General features: G+C 40.3%; 1 protein-coding gene across 2 annotated transcripts; it reads right to left on the bottom strand.

Moving 5' to 3' along the window:
• Positions 1-1884: 1884 nt before the first annotated feature.
• On the bottom strand, positions 1885-24560 carry kctd5b (potassium channel tetramerization domain containing 5b). Of its 2 annotated transcripts, XM_088323319.1 has the most exons (7): positions 24101-24560; positions 12614-12722; positions 11672-11763; positions 10491-10586; positions 10180-10284; positions 7827-7952; positions 1885-3865 (listed from the first exon to the last, which is right to left on the bottom strand). In XM_088323319.1, the coding sequence occupies exons 1-7, from the start codon at positions 24302-24304 to the stop codon at positions 3836-3838; spliced, it is 762 nt and encodes a 253-aa protein (XP_088179445.1). In that variant the 5' UTR covers positions 24305-24560; the 3' UTR covers positions 1885-3835. The 2 variants fall into 2 exon arrangements, with proteins under 2 accessions (XP_088179445.1, XP_088179446.1); XM_088323320.1 differs by lacking the exon at positions 10180-10284 and having other exon boundaries at positions 24101-24554.
• Positions 24561-26301: the final 1741 nt, after the last annotated feature.

Here is a 26301-nt window from a genome sequence, read left to right as displayed (position 1 = left end):
AACTGGAAATGATGTCTTCTTGGTTCATGCACGGTGGTGTTTTGTGGTTTATGACTTTAAAATGCAACAACAAAGAGGGCACTTAAGAACAGTAGGCTACAGCTCTTACACGATTTTCCATAACACACACACAAAATAATTCAAACCGCACGTAATCGTTGGCGGAACATCTTCACTTGAGGACCACAAACAGGACAAAAAGTCAATTTCATGGCAAAAATAAAACCCTCCCTTGCCTTAAAAAACACAACTGTATGTCACTAATAGACCCTTTTATAGCCTATGTAACGTGTGACGGCACAGTCGAAGCTAGTTCGGTGTTGCAACGTCATCACGGTATGTGTTTGGTTGCCAGAATCGGAGAAAAAAAAGCCAGTGAGCTTAACCTGAAGTTTTACAGGATCTCAAGGGACACTCCCTATAAAAGGAAAAAGAAAGTAGTGGTTAAATGCATTGAAGCGAAAAGATTGGACCGAGGCACTCAGCAAGAATGCTCGGGTTAGCAGCGCACACTTTGCAGGTAAGAGAAATTAAACGTTCATGATTGTTTACCATTAGATATTAGATATTACTTGGATGTGTTCCCAACAATTGTTTGCAATAAGTGCCTGTTTTTATGTTTCACCCTCGCAGTGTTTACAGAGCTACCGTTGGGATTTAGGCTACATGCTAACAGTTAGCTAAAGCTAAGAAAATACGATATTTCACCGATATAACAAGTAATATGGACTCCATAGCAACAATCATAAACGTTTAATTTCTCTTACCTGATATGAAATGTTCGCTGCAAACCTAAGCATTTTGATGAGTGCCTCGGTCCAATCTATTCACTTTGATGCATTTAACCACAACTCTCTTATATTTCTTTTATCGGGAGTGTATGCTGGGATTCTGTAAAACTTCAATTTACGATCATCTTGTTACTTTAATGCATTTAACTGCAACTCTGTCTCGAGATCCTGCTATACTTCCAATTGTGTTCACTAACCTTTTCCCCGATTCGGGCACCCAAACACAAGACATGACGACAACTAGCCGCCACAACTGCTTAGGGCAAGTTTTCTTTGGCCTTCAGGCTAAGCCCCGCCCAACGGATGCATCACAACGTTTCTAAACAAATGAAAAGGTCTATAAGTTGCCACTGTTTCTACCTGTAAAGTTCTATCGGGTTCCCAACAGGAGGGCGGAATCAAGATTGTCGGAAACGCTCGAGTGGACGGCGCTGCACCGCGTTTGTGTAGCCGCAAGCTTGGCCCCTCCGCATATTTGGTCGAATATACTCCCCTAAATATATTTTGAGGCTGTAGACTTCTAATGTCAGTCTTTTTCACCGCTTCTAAGCAGAGTGCTTGTTGCCATGGGTGCGTTCAGATGCCGTTTACATGCGTTTCAGGGAGTGCGATACGCGCGTCGGAAGGCTTCGGAACACCAAATAGAATGTAAACACGGCCTAGCACTTGCAGAAATTCCAGTCTACTCTTCCTTTCCCAACTATATATTTTTTACTTTAAAAAGCCCTTGAGTGAGGGGGAAACGTGTGTCTATATAAAAAAAGCATGCAGCCACACTTAGAAAACGGAGTCAAGTGTATGCGTGAGTACATGGAAGTGTCGTTTAAAGAGTCCGTATGTACAAAGTGTGAATAAGAACGAGAAATTGCTCTTCCCTGACACTAAACATCAGTGTGTGCAATACACGTAAGACATTGGATTTTGGTCATTGGGGAGGGAGGGGTTCAACAAGGCAACGCCAAATTGTCAATGATAGATTCCGACCTATCAGAACTGCACATCAAACCCCCAAAACCTTCGAAATTGCAGTACTTACGGTAACATTACACCAGATAGCAATGTGCACAATGTCGTTTTTGTAGCCCCCCCCCCCCCCCCCCCCCGCTGTAGTGCTTGTTTAAAGCGACAGTGTGTAATACTTAGTACAGAAATCTAACATTCAGTTAAAAAAAAAACATTGATTTGAATAAGAGGCAAAAACACCTGAACTAATATAATTATTGATACACCATACCAGTGTTTTTCAACCCTTTTTGAACCAAGGTACCCTTTTATTTATAAAAAAGTCCGTCGAAAATGAAGTTGGGTCAAATATTTCACTGTACTACCTCATAAACAGATAATTGGTATGTAAAAAGAAGATAATACTTAAAATAAAAAAAGAATGATGTGCTTTATTTGTTTTCATTTTTTACAGTGCAATCTTAAACCACTCTGTTAAAAGAATCTGTTAAAAGAAAAAGTCATTAAATGTACTGTGCTACCTCATGAGCAGAGAATTAGTATATAAAAACAATATAAAAATCTACTGCCACCTACTGATATGGATGACTATTACAGTTCTTCGTCTAAAGATAGCAAAAATACTGAATAACGGCCTGATTTTTTGGAAATATAAAATTGGGCAAATTCCAGCGGCACACTGTCCTATACTATGGTTGGTTGGAACCCAAGTATAGCCTGGTGGCGCCCATCCCTCTCCAGAACAACATGTTATATGATAAGAAATTTGTATTTATTTTACATAGTAGAATCCCCATCTACGTTCGCTACAGTGTTTGTCTGGCAACTTGCTGCTACGCTGTGCTCCGTGGCACTGGTTTTCGTTCGCATTAGACCATGCGGTGCCATCTAGTGGTCAAATATTACACACTGGGGCTTTAAAAGACTGGAACGAACGGCCAGAGGAGGGGTGGAGGGGGTTGATAATGTAACAGTCAATTTCAAAGCCAAGCCTGGCTTTGTTATCGTTCATCAAACATGAAGAGGCATGTTCTCAGCGAAAAGACGCCTTGTTCATCTCACTCAGAAATCTCGCAAATCCTGTACAAACTATGCAAAACACAAGGTGATGGAGCGCAGGACTTTTTGTTGTTTTTTCTTTAAAAGATCCAGTGCATCAACTTCCATTTGAAGTTGTGCTTTTCTATACAGTGTACAAAACGTGCATTTCGAAAAGAGTTAAATATCAAATTCTGTTGATTATTTACACCAGAACAAAAGCCTCCGGATGCAGAGATTTTGTCCACGGTCCTAAATCAAGACGAAAATAAAACGGTTCCAGTCCACAATCCTCTTACACCCCAAAACTGATATAAAAAGAGATGCTCCCTCAAAAAACAGTAAGTCAGTCCTGGGAATAAAATAACGTTCCTCAACTCTATAACAAAACTACATTGTCAGAAGCAGTTTGAGGATTTGTTTTTTGTTTTTTCAAAAAGAGCTGCGGCAGTCGCTAGCTTGAAATGTCTTATTTTAGTGCAGAGGAAATAGTTCCAACTATTATTACCGTATGCATGCAAAGTCAAGGTCCTGATGGAAGACAGTCCATGGCGCTACGCAATGATCAAGTAGGTACCATGACCGAAAACCTCAACGGAGCTGCGTTCAAAAAAAAAAACGGGTAGAAAAATGGCCGACTTCAGGTCGTTATCTTTTAATAAATAAAAGCAAATTCCCTTCTTGCCGTCTCCAAACAATGTGACGCTTTTGAACTACCCCCAAAAAAGCGCCCGGGATCCCTTGGAGGATATCATTAAGTTGATAAGAGGACCCTGAGAGCATCACTGGCCGATTTGATGACGGCGATAGTTTTTAAACGATGAGGAAAAAAAACCTGCCAGGTTTCTAAGTTCCAGTTCAATGTACAGGCACCAATTGTCAGTAAAGAATCATATTTACATCCAAAACTAAAATGGAGGGAAACACAAAAAGAATAAAAATGCACAACAACCCCGCTTGGATCTCCTCTTGTGCCCAACGCTTCTCCGCGAGGATGATATGTTTGCATCTTAACACCTGGAGCTCCTAATACTTGACCGTCCTCACATGCGAGAACCTCTTTCCTGGAGGATCTGTTAGGGAAAAGGAAATACATGTTGATGAGCTAGAAATCTTGCCCCATAAACGACCCATTTAACAAAATCTAATAAAATTATTAAAAGTACATATAATAAGCACGATTATCTACCACCTGCCATGACATTTTCCATTTCCTTTTTTTTGCTCTAATGACAAAACATTAAATATGGCGGATCATTTGGCTCAGTTTGGGTGTTTTCTTTCCAATTCTGGAGGGGAACCATTTGTCAAATATTTCATATGAGTTTTTCTGTCAATAAGAAATACATTTAAAAAAAAGCGAATCATTTTGTTCATAAGTCAAAAAAATATTTTTATAATTGACCAACATTGTTTGCCACCGAGGCAGTACGGCAGCGCAGTGGTTAGCGCGTGCGTGGCACAGTTCTGAGGTCATGGGATCAAACTTTTCTGTGTGGAGTTTGCATGTTCTCCCCGTGCTTGCGTGGGTTTACTCCCGGCACTCTGGTTTCCTCCCACATTCCAAAAAATATGCATCTCAGGTCCAAATTGTCCTTAGGTGTGAATGAGCAAGTGAGTTTTCTATGTGCCCTGTGATTGGCTGGCAATCAGTTCAGGGTGTCCCCTGCCCAAAGATAGCTGGGATGGGCTCCATTACCCCCGTGACCCTACTGAGGATAAGCGGTGCAGATCATGGATGGATGGATGTTTGCCACCTGTCATGGACAATTTTGCTCAATTTGAGAAATATTTTTTATCTTGCGTCCGATTTAGCGAAAATAACCGAATCGGAAAAATCCCCTCTTATAAATTGGAAAAGAACTGCTGTACATGATGTACTGTAGTTCTGTTGTACAGTAATATATATTTCAATTAGCGAATTATTAAACTACCATATCATATAATTGTCTAAGATTTTAACAACAGGCATGATAATGGTCCAGGGCTTAAAAAGGTGAGAAAAGGTGTGAGGGAAATGCCGTGTATAACGCGGACCTCTAATTTTTTATTAAAAATCGGAATCAAGTTTTGTTTCACTAATTCTCAGCTAAAACTAACCATTGAAAGTGCCAAACATTGTTGAATACATATGGCCATGATTCAAATCGTTTATCGACAATGTAAACTATGAACACAATACAAATATCAAATTCACAATGTATTTATTTTATGTCCTTCAAAGTCCGATTCATCATCAGGTAAACCAAAGAGTTGTTGCCTCATCGTGCTTTTTTGCATTTATTGACGTCTTTCTGGACTACTTTCTGGTACCGTCAATAAAAATAGTGTGATAATGAGATCAAATTAAATGTGCGTTACACACAAATAAAAACAGTACTTTGCCCCTGCTAACAACACTGACTTTAACTACAAGGCACCACCCCAAACATCCGAATCACCCGGGGAAATTTCACAATACTCCTCTCTACCATGCAAAACATTTTCTCCTCGGATCTATTCAATTCAGGTAGGTCCCCCTTTTTGACATCTTAACAGTAAATTTCTCCTCAAGGTGAAAGATTTTCATGCCTGTAATAAAAATTGTAATGTAAAACAGTAAAATGTCCATCCGATGATATAGTACAATAGGAAGATTTTTAATGATCGCTTTTGAAAATGCGAAGCATGTACTAACTAAGAATCCTAGCTAATTTCAGGACCCTTGGGAATGACACTGAAATTATAGAGTTGCTGTAAAAGTTCTACGCAAAATGTTCTAAAAGGTTACACAAGCTATCGGTCCTGTAATAGTGAAAAAAGCTGCATCTCACATTCATTTAGAGCTTATGGTAGTAGGGCTGCACGATTAACCGAAATATAATCGACATTGCGACGTGACGTAGTGTGATTGTGTAATTGCGAGAGTTCCATGTTTGTGTTTGGCCAAACAAAACTGTCACAGTTTGGGTTTTAACCCCGCTGGCCAATCATAGGCAAGTTTTAACGTCCCAAGCCAATAAATGTGAGGAAAGTTTGCAAGCAGTGTGCGCGCGACTGTAATAAACTGGTGTAAGCTGTCAGCCCATGCACGAATGGCCACCAAAACAAACACGACAGCTTGTGGCTTTAGCGGCTCTTAATATTATAAAGAAATCCGTCTATTAAATCGGACGCTGAGGAAAGTCAGAAGAGTGGTATGGATTATATCCATGGATTATAATTATGTTCCGGAATCAACTGAGGCGGCATCAGGAGGGAAAGAAATAACGAGGCTCAAAGTCCGGCCATTGCTACGGCTAGGCTGACAACCCTCTAAAGCAGGGGTAGGGAACCTATGGCTCTGGAGCCATATATGGCTCTTTTCATGAGTACATATGGCTCCGAAATAAAACGTAACTATTGCACATCTCTCTGTGGCGTTCCAAAGTCAAGTGATTTCATCCCGATTTTGGTGCATATAAAGCCAAAGCAACGTAATGCATAAGTTTGATAAGAAACCATTTAAACTGATAAATAAAAACGCTGGCAAACGACTAATCGGGTGAGCAGTACAGGTGGGCGTATCCCTGCCCACAGTGCAGGGCACTTCCTTCTCTCTCTCGCTCAGTGCAGTCTACACCGAAAGTGATTATGACGATATGCTTATCGTTTGCAGTCATTTGTGACATTTTTACAAAAGAATTTGCATGCACATGGTTTTGAAACCGTTAAGGACAAATTTCATGGAAAAAAAGAGGCCTCAACACTCTTAACTTAAAGTGGAAGACAAATTGTAAATGGCATATTTACATTGATTTGGGACACAGGATTTGGCATTATTATCATTTTATACATTTGATTAAATCAAATGACACACAGTGAAATAAAATGTGCTGAAGAATTAGCTTTTGTCTAGAGAACGCGTTTGGCAGTTTTTTAAATTTTGTCTGAAAATATATGATGTGGCTCTCTCAATTTCTTTTTAAAACATTTTTTGCTTTTATAGCTCTTTGGGTCAAAAAGGTTCCCGACCCCTGCTCTAAAGCCACTGATGGCGAGCATATAGCTCACCAATGTCAGATCTATTAGCCAGTAAACAGTTGACCAAGGGCTATAACTTGTGGGAAATCGCTACATTCCAGACGGTTGTATTTTAATAATCGTGGAGACCTTGTTGAAGACGCAGTAGCCTGATGCGTGTAGCTAGCCAGCCGCTCTCTAAATGGCTTTCTTACTTCTATCATTGTTCTTTAGACTTGACTTGTACAATGAACATCTATTATGCACTCAGTACATTTTTGTACATACATAATCCTCTCTTTTTCCATGATAAGGATCTGTTCATGCTAGTTTTATTCATGCATAAAGCGCAGTCATATTAAACTTGCATCTTCCACGTGTCTCACTCCTACTGTTACTGTTAGGCCGCCCCCTGGCGGCCGTTAGAAAGAAATGCTTAAAATAGCTCCATCGTTGCATAAGCCGCAGGGTTGACAGTTCAAGGGAAAAGTCGCAACTTATAGTACGAATTTTACGGTCACTGTGATCAAGTTATCACAAAAAACAAAAAATAGCACAGAAATTGCACGTTTCTTTTAAAATCGAAAATCACATAGAAACTGCAATACAGGTCTGAAACATCGCGAATAGGTTTTTTTCCCCCAAATCGTGCAGCCCCATAGGGTAGTTTGCGAAAACATGTGGCAAAGCCTCTCGGGAAAGGCGGAACACACCAACAAGGAGGCAAGGAAAAGCGGAGAGTCTAGGAAGAGGATGGGGAGGACTACCGCCAGTTGAGCGCTCACCGATGAGTCTCAAGTGCTCAACCCTAATCGGAATCATTCATTTCATAATCCGTGTCTTCATCGTCGCTCTGAGCAACATGCAGCATGCGGATGGCACAGAAGACAAGAGAGACACGTTTTTAGAAACAAAGGAACCCATTTGGGGCGAGCAGGGAAAAGGCGGGAAAAAACATCACCACAAGGGGCAAAACAACATCGTGAACACAGAAAAGCATAAAATCACGTGTTATCAAACTTGCGTGCAAAACGGATGCACAAGTCCTTATACCTTTGCCTTCTCACTGGGCTCACTGTTTGTCCCGTAGGATTGATTGTGCAGCTCCTTGGAGACGACGCACAGGAACTCGGCTTGGTCTTCGTTGCCGTAGTTGTAAGAAGAGCCGATGCTGACCAGCTAAAAAGACACAGCGGCAGAGACAAGACATTTGAATACAGTGTTTGGGACATGTTTGGGAACACTTAGCTGTTTCCGGTGGTACCTTGACTTACTTAAGAGGAGATTTTGGAAATTGGTCACCATTTTTGAAAAGGAAAATATTCATTCTGAGCATGATTGAGCAACATTTTCAAAAGAGATACTTCTCTATTATTTTATTTAGCAGCATTAGTCTATTTGAACTCAATCCTTCCATGACCCTTGAGAGGATAAGTGGCGCAGAAATTGGACAGATGGATTTTTAATCTTGCGTGTGCATTTATCAAAACGTATGATTTTTAGGTCTTGAGTAAATCTCAAATAGCTATGTTTTGAGACGAATCGCTCCCCATATATGTGTTGGGTAAAAATAATATTTTATGTACCTTTTCAGCTGCAGGAAGTTCTTCCCATTATAATCTACCACTGGGATATACTACCTTGATTTTTTGCATTGTCCATAAACAAAGTCCCGAATTGATACATAATCCTTACAAAAATACACTTTTCATAGTTCCCTGATAAGGTGCAGCATGAACCTGTCCTCTTATGTATGCCTCGTAGGGGGCAATGCCCCTTTATAGGACAATGCCATACAAACTAATGCCAGCTGCAGTTAATATTGAGGGAAGAACAGTGGCAAATAAAAGCTGCGTAAGCATTTCAAAAATGTAATTTTTTTCCTTCTTGTATGATTTTAAAGCACGGTTAACAATAATATAAAACTTAACATAAAGAATGTGTAGTTTTAGGAGGCTTTTCTTCAAGTGGGACACTAGGACTAGGAGTGTGGTAGGCTGATTTTTTTTCTTGTAAGTTTATCAGGTCAGTTTGTTGTCCTAATCAACCCATCGATTTTTCATATTTGCAAAATAGCATTTTAGTTTATCCCATTTGGCAAAAAGCTCTCTTAAGTTGATCAGCAATGACGGCTCTCCTTGCCCACATGAGAGGAATTCAAAACACAGAGGTTGCCTTTTCTATTTTCTTGATTAAACAAAGACTTGCTCAAACCTAAAACTTGTGATTGCACCCCAAAACAAAAAAAGGTTTAAGAAAAAAACTAAGAAGGTGAGGCACTTGTTAGTCAAGGTACCACTGAATGATAAATTACCCATATCATATCTGTTCATAGGACATCCATTATAGACAAGGCTGTGAGGAAATTATCTTAGAAATAAGTGTTTACACACAATAACCTTTAGAAAAATAGACATCAAACATGGTCAGCACCATTTACATTAAAAAAAAAAAACTAGACGGCAGGGGATGTGGCTTGACTGCGTGAAGTAAACATGCCACTTCACATGTCAGTGGGGACCGTGTACGTGCTTGAAGGGGTCAGTATGAGTTTTTGAAGTTTTGTTTTTTTTTTTTTTTTTTTAAACTTACTCAAGTACTCATTATCACTCTAACATAAATATGTCAAATTAAATTGCACCCACTTTTTTTGTAGAGCCCAGAAAAACCCACAGATAGAAAAAAACAAACAGCAACTCCAGATCAAGAAAGCCCACCTGCCCTCCCTTTTGACTTCATGGCATGACTACACAATGGCTAGCTGTAAACATTGTGTCCCTGTGTGCATGTTGAAACAGGCAGTCATTAGACACTGCTGCCTCAGTCTTTCTGCTCTAGTTTTGGCTAGAATCTCAACTGCTTTGTATGTCACCGGATAGAACTCCGAAAAGAAAACACCATCCTAATAATAAGAACGATCATGTAAGCCCATCAAAAAAATGCTTCATTTTAAACTAAGTTAAGATATCTAGTAGGTAGGCATAATCCCTCTGAAAAACTGTTGGCGGTCTGGTTGTGTTTCTTGGAGTTTCTTATCTGAGATGAGTAAACAGATTAGAGATTTGGGCTCCGGAAGAAACACAAACACAGGTAAAACTTGTACATCTTGCCTGGCTATCACAACCATTCTTGTAGTATCTAGTGTATAAAAGAAGCCAGAGAGGCATATGACAAGCTTATGCAAAAGTGAGCGTGGTACAACTTAAAACTATTAAGAGGAAAAGGTGCCACAAGGTTCTTGTTGGTCTGACATTTGGAAAAAATGCAATATGAAAAGGATCAACCAAAAAAAGGAATTGACATCTAAGTGCGTCTACTTAGGACAAGACTGGCCAACAGGGTGTGTGTATGGGCAACAGGGGACCATGCAGTGACCAGCCCATAGACATAAACAAGTGGGACACACCTCTCCGCTGTTGTTTGGCAAAGCAGACTCCTCTCCCTTCACCTCCCTTGACACAATGAGTAGAAACTCTGACTGGTGGGCCCGCCCGTAACCTATACTCAGAAACTGCAATGACCAATCAGAGCACAAAAGGGATGCCCGGGTCACGTAAGCGGACTTTCAGGAAGAAGTGATTTGCCTGTTTGGCTTGGTGTCAAATTTCACGTCGAGGTTTTGGACTATCTGAGTGTAGCGTGGGTGAGTCAAGCACATAAAAACAGGACAGCGGAAGTCACCCCCGGCGCCCTGCCCGTCCAAGGATGACGCTCTACCTGCTCAAACTTCCAGCCGTCCGACATTGTTGACACCATCTGGGTCAGTTCCTCTTCCTGGCACTGAAGCACCCGGTAAACATGCTTCACTGGCACCTGGAGAAAAATAAATGAACAATTGAGAGTGGATGAGCAGAACGGGACTTGTGGCAACTTTAGAGTACAGAGACCCCTGGCCGTTTCGCGCTTCGGTTATTGCTGGTTGGCTCCTTTAGATTTGAATTGTCTTTATTTTCTTTGATATCATTGTATCGTGCATTGTGTTCTGATAGACAGCGGGGCCAGATTAGGGACAGCGCTCTGTGTTGGGTGGGTATGACTGACAGTGTGCACGACTGATTGACTGGCAGCCTACACCAGCGTAACAGCGGGCAGGGGCTGCCCCCCAAAATAAACTGGGAAGCATAGTGAACGCTAGGTTTTAGCGGCATGTTACACTGAAAAACAGATTCATTAATTAAATTAGACCCTGAAGAAAGTCAGAAGAGCGCAAATAAATGGTGATCACCAGCGGGTGCTCCGTGGATTATTCTCATGTTCCAGAAGCGACTGGCCCGGCGTCGGGGAGAAGGCAAGAGCAGTACTGCAGGTCCGGTGTACTGTTACGGCCAAGGTACGTAGCAACCCTCACAAGCTACCCCGCGGAGCCTGTATTTCAACAATGCCAGATCCATTGCCCATGAAATCAATGACCTGGAGCTACAACTCATCGAAAACCGCTACACTAAGGATGGTTGTATTTTGATCTTTGGGGAGACTTGGCTCAAATCAAGGACACCCGATGCTCACAGCTAGCCAGCCGTTCTCTAAATTGCTTCCTTAAACTGAAATGAGAAGCCATCCAATTTCATTTTAATTTTGTATAATGACAATACAACCATTAACTCAACTGCAAATACGTTTTGTGTGTTATTTGTAGATCTATAGTTGTTATTTTGTTACAGTTGTATACACTTAGTCAGTAATGACGTCATCTTGAGGTAAGTTTTTGTGATGTTACTATGCGGATTTTCACTTTTCATGGGGGGTTCTCGTCCCCATTAACCGCGAAAACAGAGATCTCTGTACCACTTTTTGGAGAAAGTCTTTCATTCTTCTTTAACCTCTTTAGACCAGAGCTTTTTGGTTTGATGTGCATTTATGTCCATGCATGCGGACGCCAGCGTAAACCGTCACCATACCTGCGATGTCTTGCAATCTCTTTCCCTGATCTTGTCCTTGATGAGCTTTATTAACGACGTGATGTTGTAAAATTCAGCTTCTTCCAGGACACCTGAAACATTTGGTTCGAAACGGTCGCTAAACAGAAAAAACATACATAGTTGTACTAAAACTAGTTGTTCTGTGGGGCGGCCTGTACGATATTTTCCAGACTACAATCCGCTTTGCAGTGCATATTAGCCACTCTAGGCCAAAAATGATTCTGTATAAAAAAAGTTATCTGACAATACAGCTAAATTATAGAAAAATAATTTGCTACCTTTATGGCATTTATTCGAGCGTGTTTAAGAATTGCACGTACTTGCACGCGCCACATAAGAAGCTTGACCGAGGCTTTAATGGAAAACAATGCGGCAAGTTTTTGCAGAGAACACTACGATCATTTTTGGCATAAAAAAAGATGTTCGTATTCGGAGAATAAAATGCTAATTTCCAGTGTAGAAGAAGAGACCATTTAAATTAAGCAATGGTTTGACACAACGCATTTGCCATGAAATTTACAGTATGTGCTGGGAAAAAAATCTGGTCACGCAATTTTTTGGTTGTCTTACGGGATGCAAACACGGTCCTGCTTTCCCTCCATTAAAATAAAAAAAGTGATCAAATCCTGTTAAGTGTGACCTAGTGAAAAAGTAGTCAGAACAAGTGCTACTAGTGAAACGCTCACAAAGCAACCTAGCATACCTTATATTAACAAGTGGCAGAGAAACTTTAATCTATTCTGAGGCTTATGCTACAGGAACAGCCAAACTACAAAAAAGCGCAATATATAATTCCAGAAAGTTTGGTTGGTGTAAAAAACTTTATTTTTAACATTAGAAAAGGGACAATTCTTACTACTTCATTCAAAAAGAGAAAAATTCACAGCTCGTTTGACACTTTCAACCACAATCCCCTCTTACCTTCCTCCGCTAAGTCCCTGTTGAGCACCAGTTTGCCATGCCGCAAGTAGTTGAGCACCGGCCCAAAGTATGTAGGGTCTCTGTCAATAAGATAGGCACCAGTTTCATCCTAAAAAGAAAAGCGAAAAATCAGTAGGGCAATCATCACATCCCCCTCAGGATAAACTGTGAAAGCAGGGATTACATATGCATCATCTGATTAGCGTGAGGTCAGACTTTGCACTCATCATCTCTCCAGTCGAATTGTACACACAAGCGTTTGAGTATCACTTTACTATTCCCACCGGCCTTGGATTTGATCTCGAGTCCTTCGCAACCGCTGGGTATTCCCCTATTTCTCTAAGTATAGTGATTAGGCCGGCTTTGTCTCACGGGGGTCGGGGGTGGATTCAAACAATTAGAGCGGAAAAGCGTTGGGAAGAGCGAGACGAATTTCCTAAGGGAGACAGGAGAACTCACCTTGTTTTACGAGCTAAAAAGAATCCAGTAACTTGTCCTGATCCAGGACATTAAAGTCGATCGGCATTTACACTCAAACAAAAATATTACTTTAACTCAAAGACCCAAGATTATCCATGTACAAAGAAAGCATCACAATCAAAGATGATCTGGAGTAAAAGAAAAAAAGACTAAGTCATATTTGTACTCAATAATCTTTAAAAGGCCTAAATGTTTTGTATTTTGGCCATTTCCTCAATTTGAAAGCATTGCATTTTAACACTTTGATGCACAATATGGGTCAAAATTATGGGGCGGTTGAGGATATGCTGTTAATTAGACAGCATGATTCCTATTTATTACGTAATTATTGAACTATCATTATTAAGGTGCTGTTTGACAAACAAAAGTTATAGTTTGGCGAGTTACACCTTCCACAAAATTTCAACACCATTTTCCTTAAATGTGTGTATTTGAATTGATAATCGGAATTATTTAGGTACTTAGTAACACCACTCAAAACTCAATTTCCTAAACTTGAGGAAAGAGCCATAAAACCATGCCAATACTCTCATGTGCTTGTACAGCAAACTGGGCCATCATTACAAGTGAACTATTAATTGCATCCGCCCAATTAGATTAAAATGTCCCAGTTCGTGTTCTTTAATATCTGTACTCTGATGGCAGGTTGGCCTTCTTTTTGTAAGTAAAAATATACCACCAAAGCACAGGAGATATTTTGTTCCCCTGCCAACATGTTAAATTTGGGATCTATGGGTACTAAGTCGGGCGGCACGGCAGTGTTGCCGTTAGCGCGTGCATGGCACAGTTCCGAGGTCATGGGTTCAAATCCAGCTACGAGCTTTCCTGTGCAGAGTTTACATGTTCTCCCCGTGCTTGTGTGGGTTTCCTCTGGGCAGTTCTCCCACATTCCAAAAACATGCATGTCACGTTAATTGGCCGTACATGCATAAAGTAGTTGGAGACACCACCAGATGCTCTTTTAGGCAACCATCAGCAGACCGTTTGAAACAAAGCTATTGAAGGGAGCTCTGATGTGGGCTCAGCTATACAAATGTGTTGTTTTTTTATTTAGCCTGAAGAGAAAAGGCCCAAAAAATACACAGAAATGACAGTGGGGAAACAAAATCAAAAGACAATCGAGGAATGGCATGTACAACCAAAGTTCTGTATATGTGCAGTCATGTACCTTAACGTATGTCAATGAGGCAGGAAACAAAAATAAAAAACTTTTTTTTCTGCTGTTTTTCCATATAGATTTTGCAAGTAAAATCTAATTTGATACGGTGTATAATACTCAATAAAATTCTCAGAGCAGGCAGTAAAATCACTAATTAACATGGCAGTTTATTGCTGTCACAGGAAAATGTATGCACAATTCAGAACGATTTATTGTGACGAAAAGCAGGTTTTTTAATTTTCACGATGGGGTGTCGTTTGAGGTGTCCTTGAAAAGTTTAAAGTAGAATATATCTCTATTAAGTATGTGCTAACAAATCCTATCTATATTTCCACCCCCCACAGTGCTGATCTGCTTTAATATTTATGTTGAGCATCGCTTTTTGGGACGTCCAGCACATGACGTAGGAGGAAAAGGGGGAGAGGGAGGGTATGTTGGAGAGTGACTTTATGCTCGTCATCACAATTTGATAGTGTAACATGAAAACGGTGAAAAACGACCAGACGCCAACCCGAACCCCAAAAAGATTTAAAGAAATCTTTTAATCAAGCATGTCTAAGAAATGTACGTACTTGCAGGCGCCACATCAGGAGCTTGACTAAGGCTTTATTGATGACATTAGCGAGAAGATGACGTAATTTTCCAGTTTGTTATATGCAATAGAAAGAAAATTTTCCCTTAAGTACCATTCAGCCATCATTTTCACCACTTGTCCTCAGTAGGGTCGCGGGGGTGCTGGAGCCCATCCCATCTGTCTTTGAGCAGTGGGCAGGGGACAACCTGAACTGCTTGCCTGCCAGTCACAGGGCATACAGGGACAGACAATTTCCTTGCCCAGTCACACCTAGGGACAATCTGGACCTAACAAACATGTTTGTGGAATGTGGGAGGAAACCTTAGTGCCCGGAGTAAACCCACGCAAGCACAGGGGGAACATGCAAACTCCACACGGGAAGGTTCGATCTCATGACCTCAGAACTGTACTGCACACGCGCTAACCACTACGCTGTCTTGCTGCCCCTTATGCACCATTTTGCCATAAAATGCCCTCAGTTCTCACAAAAATAAAGAAAAAAAACAAAAGAAACCAGAATACTGTCAGTGTTCCATTTGTTACTGTGCGTCACAGAAAGATAGATTTGTGTTGTTTTTCTTTTAGTTGATCCATAAACCACAACAGGTTGGTACAGTACAGACAAAAAAATAAGAAGGCTTAGATTGATTGACACATACGTTGCAGGAAGCTTTAATTTCGTTTGCCTCTTTCAAAGCAACCAGTCCTGACAAATTATTTTTTTTTTAAAAAGGAATTTTCCTTTGACCCACTGTATTATGATGACATAAATACCATGGAATTATACTGGCTCAAATCAATCAATTAGACTAAATATGTCAGATTACATGAAAATGTGTCAACACCCAACAAGCAGAATTAGGTCAGTTTATTGTGGGTCAACCACATTACATGGTTTGTTTTGTGGTTGGGCCTCCAAAAAGAGGGCGAGACCTCGGCCCCCTTCGCTTGCTTGCAGCGGCGCACACGTGTCCAACACATGATGCGCACAAACGGATGTCGACCCTCCGTTCGGCTTAACGTGTCACGTTGCACAATTATACGACCAAAAGGAAGCTTCGCACGCTTGCTACCGCCTCGGGAAGGTACAGAAAGAACGCATCAGCGCGCAACTGCAGGAGAAAGGAAAGACGCACGGAAGCGCCATTTAAAAGACGATGCGGTGGAGCGCCGGGTCACATGACTGCAGCTACTTAGCCAAGTGGAAGTCTGATCCTTGGAGCGTAGGAGCCAGAATCCCCCCGGAGTAGAAGCGGTAATGGCATAGTCGAATAGGCCTTCATCTTTTAAATAATACACGCGTTGCATCTCGGCAGGTTTGAGAGGAAACGCTCGCAAAATATGAAAGCTTTGAATGCGAGGTTGACTTGAATGTTGGCAAAAGTCATTTTCTCGCTTTTAGACTCGAATCCACCTGAAAAAATGGATGCATTCAGTCAAACAAATTCTCACTGCAAAATTAGAACAGGTTTGATCCCAAAATGACGTCATGTTTGCGGGTAGTTCAGCTTTTCGGACAACAGCAGAAAAGAGACGCCAGGGGTTGGAAAACTTGAGTCACTGACCGCATTGGGTTGAAAATATTTGCACTGGGGCCGGTGGACAAAATCTATGGGATTGATGCGTTTCCTTTTTTGTCTATGCCGATAGCGTCTCAAATGTGATACCTCGGCAATACATGAGGATTATAGATCAAATAAAGCAATCTATTTTTTAATTGTTTGCATTTACCTGCAAAAGTTGTGTTTCATTGCCCATCTGTTGGTAAAGGGATCATTTCAAACAGCAGGTTTTCGAAACACACAATGAATTAAAATAAATTATATGTCAAATAAAAACTTTAAGAGGAGTAGCAGAGCAAGAACTCTCTTTTAAGCACTAAATTTGATAATTTGCACTAAATAACTGAATACAATAGGGCTACTCCCGATTTTTTTATTGAATTAAATTTAATCTGGATGGACAAAATTGATTTTTTTTAAAAGCATATACAGAAAAATCCACCTTGAATGTTCACCAAAAGCCCAATAAAATTTAGAGTTTTTATGGGTGCACAAAGGGACACAGGCAAAAAAAATCCAGTTGAGTGTAATTGTATTGCCTTACACAAAGATTTACTGTTCTCCGTTTGATAAATGGTACTCAGCATATACAGTTACAGTGGGTGGGTTGGACTGGCACGTGGCTTTGGTGACATTTAGTGGACCTGTTTAAAACTGCAGGTCCTTGGCAAAAAGCAACTTCTTGTTTTCATATGCTTCTTTATGATTCGTCTCACAGGCCAGATTAAATCCAGGCCGTAATTTGGCAAGCCCTGGTCAATGCCAGAATCACATGTTAAGTTGGAAGATGACGATGTCCAATTATGTGAAATTTCGAAATGGCGAAGAAAAGCTTAAAATTTGGATGACATGGAGAAGCAAAAAAATCGAGTGGGGGGGGGGAACAAAGCAGTTTAAGTATGATTTGCCGTAGGATCATAGTGATGACACCAGCGCAGAGACACTAGCTAACCTCATCTTGCTAATATGTTTATTTTTTTGATGAAACAGCGATTGGTGAATTTTTTTGCTTAAACAAGCCCAATTTTCGGCACTACAGAGCAACAGTTTTAGAAATCAGTACAGCAATTGCCAGCCACATTGTTATAAAACTTGTAGTTGGACATAATTTAAAATCATCCACATAAAATTTCAGGATTTCAGTTAAATATTTACATCTCGACTCACAATTCTGCTTGGGCATGACATACGACCAGAATTCAGCATTAGATGTGGCCGTGTTTCTCATTCGCACAGAAGAGCTGGGCTAGCAAAAGAGGATGTTAAGAGAAACAGGGATCTTTTGTGATGGGTGCCTGAAAAATTTATGCAGCTCTCAGAGCGAGAACGCCTGGACTTTGCATGTCTGAACAGAGTTGACTAAAAATCATCTTTATCACGAACCTCTGGCCGTTCTGCTCGTCATTTGATGGAAAATCATCAACCGAGATTGGATTTGATACATAAAAGCATAGAGGGCAACAACATTACACAGCTCTGACAGCAACTCATTTGAAACTCTTGTATTTAAGATAGCTAAAAATAAAACTTGCAGCCATATTAATAAAATAGTACCAAAAGTTGTAACCTGCCACGTGATAGCACTTTCTCCCCTAGCCTAACCCTACGTGCAAAACAGACTCCAGTCAACAACATGAATAATGCAGTTTCAAGAGTACTGCGGAGGCACGTCAGCATGAATGACTGAGAAATTAACCTCTCATCTCCTAGGATGAAACAGCAACACAATGCCGCATCTACTTGAGATGGAGGAAGACGATCCGTCAGGTGGTGGCCTTTCTCTACCGCCAACACAGAGCTTGGTTAAAATAATATAAAAATTAAAGTAGAATTAGCTATGTTAAAAGTAAATAAAAGGAAAATGTTTCTCATAAATTTCACATGACAAATAGAAGAGCTTGTTTATAATTAAACATGACTATGGTGGGATGTGCAATAAATACGTTTTATAAATTCTAAAATCATAGGTATGATTTCTTTCTTTTTTTCTGAATTGCTCTGTGCTGGTGAAATTTTTTTAATCATAGTAGTAGTGGTGTTTTAGCAAGTTATGCAAGAAATTACAAGTAGCCCAATCACACCTAAAGAGAAGCTCCTCATGCTCAATGTTTGTCAAAAATAAACAAAAACAACACCCTCATGTTGTAAGCAAGGCATTATCATGGATTTTTAAAGGTGACGTATTGTAACCCTTTTTTCTAATGTTCAATTTTTATTAAATGGGAGGATAATGTGTCTTACACTGCAGAGCACAATACAAACCAAATAAAACTAAAAGGGGCCTAGGTTGCTAGCTAAAAGAGTAAAAAGCCAACTCAAAAGCCAAATGGACAACTAAAAATAAAGCTAGCTAGAAAGGAGGCGAAAATTTAGCTTAATGACTGACGAAAAAGATAAAATGTTAGCCAGATAGCTTGTAAAAATGTAAAAAAGTTAGCTATATAGCTTGCTAAATGGATAAAAATGTAGGAAGATATTTAGCTAAAAAGGTGGACATCTAGCTTAAAAACTGGCCTTTTTTTTTGCTTATTCACTTAATAAAACCAAAAACTTGGAATTTTAGTTTGTTGTATATCCTATTGAGTAAATCCATAAAAAAGATGAATGCATGTGATTGTTTAATACATAAATAGATTTTATAGCATATGCTGACACTGCTTTTGGTGTGCGAGTGTGTATGTGAATGGGTAAGTGTGAAGCACATTGTAAAGCGCTTTGGGAGGTCTTCATTGACTTGAAAAGCGCTATATATATATATATATATGCAAACCATCATCATCATGGTTATTAATGAGAAAAGTGGGAAGATTTTGAACATTTCTAATACAAAAGCAATCCAAACGATCCGTTAGAAAGAAGTCCAATTATTTGGATAAACAAGTACTCTTCGCATGTGTTCATGTTCCAACCACTAGAAGTTTAAATTCAAAAGTTATCAGCGGATATGCTTTCACGCTCCGAGATTAAGCAGCACTCACGGGAGAGGGGCACAGAGGTTCCTCTGGCACGCACTTAAGACACGGCATCCGCATGAGCCGTAACCCATCGAAGGATAAACTGAGCAAAAAGTGAGCCGATTATTGCCAGATTAAAATATTGGCATTAAAATGCAAGATGAGCCGCGGTCTCCGCGGAGCGTAAACTAGGGCAGATTATGAAAGTGGACCAAAACAAACCGTCAGAGGTGTTAAACGAGCGGCAAGGCATACTAAAGTGTGTCACGGAGAGGACGGGCACACTAATTTCATTGTGCTGGAAAGCCCACAGGCAGCTTGCTGTTCGAATCGGCAGATGCACAAACAGCCTCCTCCTGCTTGTGGAGCATGTGGAGGCCATTCAGGGAGAGAGGAGTGATTTCATCTCCGGCAGTACCTCACCCCACTTGGCAGTGACTTCTTACTCATGCTGGGCGCCTTGCCACCAGCACCGTGGCTGCTAGCTGTAGGGCCAATAGGGCACCCCTTTTATAGCGGGAGGGAAGCCAATGCATTGCCTATACAACACACAATGGCCCCTCTGTTATTTAGCCCATCCAACCTCCCCCTAACTTTTAAATTCTAAAAACTCGGGCAATATATTTCGCATGAAGTCGTTTACCTTAAAAATAACTCAACTCTTAAGTGCACTAAACATAAACCAAAGATAATGACACACTGTGCACGGTCGTTAGCCAATACGCACATAAATTCAGTTGATTTTGTGGGCAAAAGCATGGTCGTGAAAGGATCAAATGCTTATGTGAAGGCGCCACGTCAAACAACTAAGCAATTCATATTTGGGCTTCGTTAGGGTTGGGGTGTATCGTTTGAAGCGTCCTTAAAGGGACAGTGTGTAATATTTAGTATCATGATTACTGATGTAACTCAGGCGCCAACTGCCGCGGGTTCTGATTGTCTCCCTGTCACTATTTGGACTCAGTTCTGTCAATCCCCTGTTGTCAGTCCTTCTTCAAACCTCAGTAAACACTAGGCAAGAATTTTTCGACCCTGACTCCTGCCTGTCCCGTTTTTTGGCTCCCGTCTGTCCCCGGATTCGACCCGTTTAGATCCCGACCACGTCTGCTCTCCCGTCCAGACTTACGACCCCTTTTTGTTCCCGGCCACGTCTGCTCTCCCGTCCTGGCTTACGACCCGTTATGTCCCCGATCACGTTTTTGCTCTCCTGTCCCTGTTTTTCAGTCCCTGACACCACCATTTCCCACTACGGAATATCCACTTTTGTATTCAGATTACGATCCGATTGTGAGAGCGACTTGCTTTCCGCGTCCAGCGAGCATCGGATCGTGGGCGCAGCCATTCCCCCTTTCCTCCAATAAAACTTGTGAGAAACGTAATGCAAGCGGGTCCTGTTTCCGTTCTAGTCCTGACAATTTGGTGCCATCTAGTGGTACTAAAACTTTCATTCAGTTAAAAAAAAAAAAAAACATCCATGAACGATCATACTGTCAATTTTTATTAAAAAAAATAATAGGTGGAGAAATGTGTATTCTTTTACACAGTGCAATCGCTACTTGGAAGTCGCCGCCAAGTTTGTCTGGCATCTTGCTGCTCCATTCATCTCAGTGAGACTGGTTTTTGTTCCCGTTAAACAATAAAGTGTCATTTAGTGGTCAAAGGAAACACTGGGGCTTAAAAAAAAGTGAAATATCTTCTCGAATAAGTTATGTGTAACCCAACTGAAATCCCATCGCGCCCATGTGCTTTTATTCTACTTTTAGCACAGCTGTTCAGTGTGGAACACATATGTAGGAGGAACAGTTGTCCTTAACACACCGTTCTAAATAAGGAAACTGAATAAAAAGCAGGAGAAAAACTAGATATAACTCAATAAAATCCAGTATTTTTTTCTAGACTGGGACATTGTTTAAAAAAATTAATAAATTTAAAAATATAACAGTGTCAGCGGCTCTGTATTAATATTACCCTTGGGAAGCTCAAATCGAGTTAATTTTTAAAAAGTGTTAGGAAGGGAGTAGGGCTATTTTTATAGCTCAGTAGAGGCATAAGTTGGCCCAAGATAAAAATGAAAGTCAGCCTCTTATTGAGGGATTGTTGGAAGATATTAGGTATGTATTCGCAGGAAAAAGCTATGGATACCCAACACAACCCATACAACATATTGCAACTCAAGGTGCTATATAAAAACGTTCCATGTACATAGACAAAATAAAACTGCCCCTTTCCCCTCACTCAACAACTCTGAATGCCAAATACACACGCACACGTTAGTAAAAATAACAACAAAATGAAATGATAAAACAAAATATACTTGATGATAAATTATAGTAAAACCAGTATATATTATTGCAAAATATTGAAATCCACTCAAACTTAAATAACATTCAATCACCTGCTATAAAATATAGTTTTGGCTAATTTCAAAATAAAAAAAGTTCAAAATACAATAAAACAATAGTCCCTGTTCATTTTCATTATTAATTTTTCTTCTCGTGATATAAAAAACAAGTGGTAAAATTGTTTTTTTCTTGCATAAGAGTATTCTCTTATATTTTACAATTATACTGTTCCTCTGGCAGATCAGTTTCTCCTTTTAAATATTTTTTGTGAACTTAAAATATACTCAATATAAAATAAATGTCTGCCATATTTCGAGTCATAATTTGATTATATTTCTGAAGTGCGGCGGTTAGCACATTCGCCGAACAGGCGAACCGAGTGGAAACATTTGTTAGCCTGGAGAGGAATGGGCGCCACCAGGCTGTATCTGCCCAAGACATACTACAGGAAATGGTGCCTCTACGACCCTGGTGGTTAAGGGATCCAACCCAACCCATATTAGAAATAATCCATCCATTATCTGCACCGCTTATTCTCAGTAGGGTCACGGGGGTGCTGGAGCCCATCCCAGCCATCTTCGGGCAGTGGGCAGGGGACACCCTGAGCTGGTTGCCAGCCAATCGCAGGGCACAGAGACATACAACCCCTCACTCATTCACACCTAGGGACAATTTGGACCGGCCAAGTAACCTGACACGCATGTTTTTGGAATGTGGGAGGAGACCAGAGTGCCCGGAGGAAACCCACGCAAGCACGGGGAAAACATGCAAACTCCACACAGGAAGGTTCGCTCTCATGACCTCAGAACTGTGCCGCACACGCGCTAACCACTGCGCCGCCGTGCTGCCCATTACTAATAACAATATAGTAAATATTTGTTTCTTGATCATTTTAGTAATTACTTTTATCTTAATAAAAAAAAGTGTAAAAAAAAAATGTAAAATTGTATTCCTTTTGCATATGAATGAGAACACAATATTTTTTGGGTAAACTTATAACCCGAGGAAATGCTTGAATAAGGTCGACTAGAGAAACATATGCCGGCCTGGAGAGGGATGGCTGTACTTACCCAAGACACACTTCAGGAAATGGTGCCCCTACAACCCTGATGGTTAAGGGATCCAACCCATTACTACTAATACAGTTAAATATTTGTTCCTTGATCATTTTAGTAATTACTTTTCTTATGAGAACACAATATTTGTTCGTCAACTTATAAACTTTTGAGGGTAAAATTAGCTTTTTACGTTGAGGAAATGCTTGAATAAGGTCGACTAGAGCAGTGATTTTCAACCACTGTGCCGCAACACACTAGTGTGTCTTGAGAGATCGTCAGGTGTGTCGTGAGAAATTATCCAATGTCACTTTTTAAAATTTAAAATTTTATAAAACATTTATGAATCATTTTCTGCAAATATTATGTCATTGTCAAGTGTCTGTGCTGTAAAAATACTATAAATTATATTGTAATTAAACACTGTTCAGTGTCCAGCACGGCACAGTTCTGAGGTCATGGGTTCAAATCCAGCCACCAACCTTCCCGTGCGGCGTTTGCATGTTCTCCCTGTGCTTGCGTGGATTTCCTCCGGGCTCTCCGGTTTCCTCCCGCATTCCAAAAACATGCATGTCAGGTTAGTTGGCCGGTCCAAATTGTCCCTAGGTGTGAATGAGCAAGTGAGTTGTCTGTCCCTGTGTGACCTGCAACTGGCTGGCAACCAGTTCAGGGTGTCCCCTAAGCACTGCCCAAAGATGGCTGGGATGGGCTCCAGCGCCCCCGCGACCCTTCTGAGGATAAGCGGTGCAGATAATGGATGGATAGACCGTTCAGTGTCCTTTTATAACATTTTTGGTAAGTGGTGTGCCGCAAAATTTGTCCAATGTAAAAAAACATGCTCTGGCTCAAAAAAGGTTGAAAAACACTGGACTAGAAAAACATGTCAGCCTGGAAAGGGATGGGCGCTGCCAGGCTGAACTTGCCCAAGACACACCACGGGAAATGGTGCCCCTAGTGGTTAAGGGATTAAACAGCATTGATGGACCAAAGTTTTGGGACAGTTGTTATCCTCTTTCCTGATAATTTAAAAAAAATGTCTTAACTATCGCAAGTATAATGTAAATAATAATATTAATTAATGATAACTATGGCAAAACATAAAAATAGGTAACTTTAAAATAGTCGAATTAAAGAACATCATGTGGTGACTGTAGGAATCTAGCCAGTAAGCTAATGCTAACTAGCTTGGAGATAGGGAGGATACGGTTTACCCGAGGCTTGTTACTACATGACCACCTGGTTAAATTAAACACATATTAACTAAGTTTATAACAAAAGACAGTTTGACCAAGCCGCCAGTAATTCATTCATGGGTTTTAACAACGAAAAGTAAAACGAATGCTAACTAGCTTAGCATTTACCTTGTCGGAATCGAGCTCCGGGTCAGCTTGGCTCAGCCTGTAAAGAAACGATTTGGGGTCTCGGCACAATGTCTGCCGAGTTGTTAAAAAATAAGTCCCGCCGACGTTCAGTCGAATCCATTTGGACGAACCCGCTCCGGGAGGAGAATGGCTCAAACATCGGCGGTGGACGGAGCCGCTGCTCTCCGAGTTATTTTCCGCCATCCCTCGCGTCTTCACCGCCGCCCTCGCCTTGGCTTCGGCTGTTTTGCAGGAGAGGCTGAAGGGGAACAAAAAATGGAACGAGATCCCCTGCCGCTGCAAACGCGAATGCTCGATCAAATCACGCAAATGGAAAAGAAAAATCAGAAAAGAAAAAAAAAAGAAAGAAGAAACCCCAACCGGCGGCCACTCCCACTAACCCACTCGCGTCTTGCGCACGCAATTGCATGCGTGTAATATTATTTGGTGCAAAACCGCTCCACGAGCAATGATGATGAAGTGATGTCACGAAAGCAGTCAAGTGAGGGAAAAGGTCAAAGCCTTGCACGTTTTTACTCCTGGATTAAACTACTTTAATTGTTTAGAGAATGTCACACTTTCACTTTACCTCCAGAAACCTTGTTAGAATATGATATGGTGAAATTGTGAATGTGTTTAATTGCTGTTAAAAGTGTTGATAAAAATTGTTCAAACCTCATATTGTTAGAATATGATATAATGAAATTGTGAATGTGTTTAATTGCTGTTAAAAGTGACAATAAAATTGTTCAAACCCAAAAATGTCGTGTATTCCAGTACTAGTACTAAGCCACTACTGTACTGTACTGTGCCTTTTCAACATAGAGCAACGCACAAAACACCAAAGGTGGGTAGTAACGAGTTACTTATACCTGTCAACCTGTACGGTTTTGCCGTACAAAGTACGTTTATTATGCATTTTAAGACGTGTACGACGTACAAGAAAATCTGTACGGAAAAAAGCTAATTTGTCAATTATGAGTACCATCCAGCAGGGTTGGGTAGGGTTACTTAAACTGGATTACTAACAATTACTTTTGGATGACTCCAATACAAAATATGCTAATAAAAGACAAAATAAACTAAATATGAATAAAATGACTCAATTTTGTGCAGGCTTGGGGAGTAACGGAATACATGGAACGGCAAAAATGATGTTGGCAAGCTGTTTGGATTTATTTTCATTTTGTTTCTGTCGCATTTTATGTTAGTTTTGCCGGAGATCAAAGAGATCAAAGCCAGGAGAAAAAGCTTACTACGTCATCATTTTATTCATATTTAGTTTATTTTGTCTTTTATTAGCATATTTGGTATTGGAGTAATCCAAAAGTCATTGAAAGTAATCCAGTTAATGCAACCCTACCCAACCCTGCCGTCCGGTATACACCGGCTATCACGAAACGGCAAATCAATCAAGTCAAAGGAGTTTGCCGCGGAAGCCTTAATCTCGGTATCGTTTTTTTCTTTGCAAACGAAGCGAGCGGTTTGATGTAGTGAAAGGAAGTCCGTCTCTTTTTAGAGAACAGGCTTTTTCGGCTCAACTCATTAAAGAGAGCCGGCTCTCAACCGGCTCACTTGCTTTGATGCATTATACAGTATTACGAATTATTATGTTGTGAAAAGAAGTTAAGAATAAAAGGAAGTATAAAAGGAGAAAATGAAAAAAAGACAGGTTTGTAGTTATGTCTTTAATCAGTATATTACCAACAATAATTTAATGCAGAAAATGAATTCATAATTTGAATAAGAAAATGTGTTATTCTACCTAATTATATTTGCATGCATTTTTTTTCCTTCTACAGTGAACGTCCAAGCTACTTCATTTTTGAACTTTTTTTATAATAAACCTCATTCATGTCGAGTAACTCACAATTTTTTTTAATTAACAATATATATGATATAACAAAACACATGTACAATATAACATGTTAAACTACATAAATAAACACATTTGAAAAAAAATATGGTGGAAGATTATTTTGTAAGGGAAAATACGACATTTTGTAAGGGCATGGAGCCCTGGAGCGCAACAGGTATGCTATTGTGCCTTTTTCAACATATAGCAACGTACAAAACACCAGAGGTGGGTATTAATGAGTTACATTTAAGTAAAGTCGTGTTTATTTGTACAGCCCTAAATCGCAAGGAGTCCCAACGGTCTGTGCAGAATAATGCAAACTACGGCCTATTCTGCCACCATC

The sequence above is a fragment of the Urocampus carinirostris genome, chromosome 19 (genome assembly GCF_059441175.1).
Source record: "Urocampus carinirostris isolate Australia breed hairy pipefish chromosome 19, RoL_Ucar_1.0, whole genome shotgun sequence".
Lineage (NCBI taxonomy): Eukaryota > Metazoa > Chordata > Actinopteri > Syngnathiformes > Syngnathidae > Urocampus > Urocampus carinirostris.
The sequence above is the reverse complement of the archived record's forward strand: the minus strand, read 5'-3'. Positions and strand labels throughout refer to the sequence as shown.

Coding starts and splice junctions, on each gene's coding strand:
- kctd5b (XM_088323319.1), bottom strand. CDS start 24,304: ATGGCGGAAAATAACTCGGAGAGCAGCGGCTCCGTCCACCGCCGATGT. Junction 11,764..12,613: donor CAGGGACTTAGCGGAGGAAG/GTAAGAGGGGAT, acceptor CAAATGTTTCAG/GTGTCCTGGAAGAAGCTGAA. Junction 7,953..10,179: donor TGCCAAACAACAGCGGAGAG/GTGTGTCCCACT, acceptor GTGTCTTTTTAG/CTGGTCAGCATCGGCTCTTC.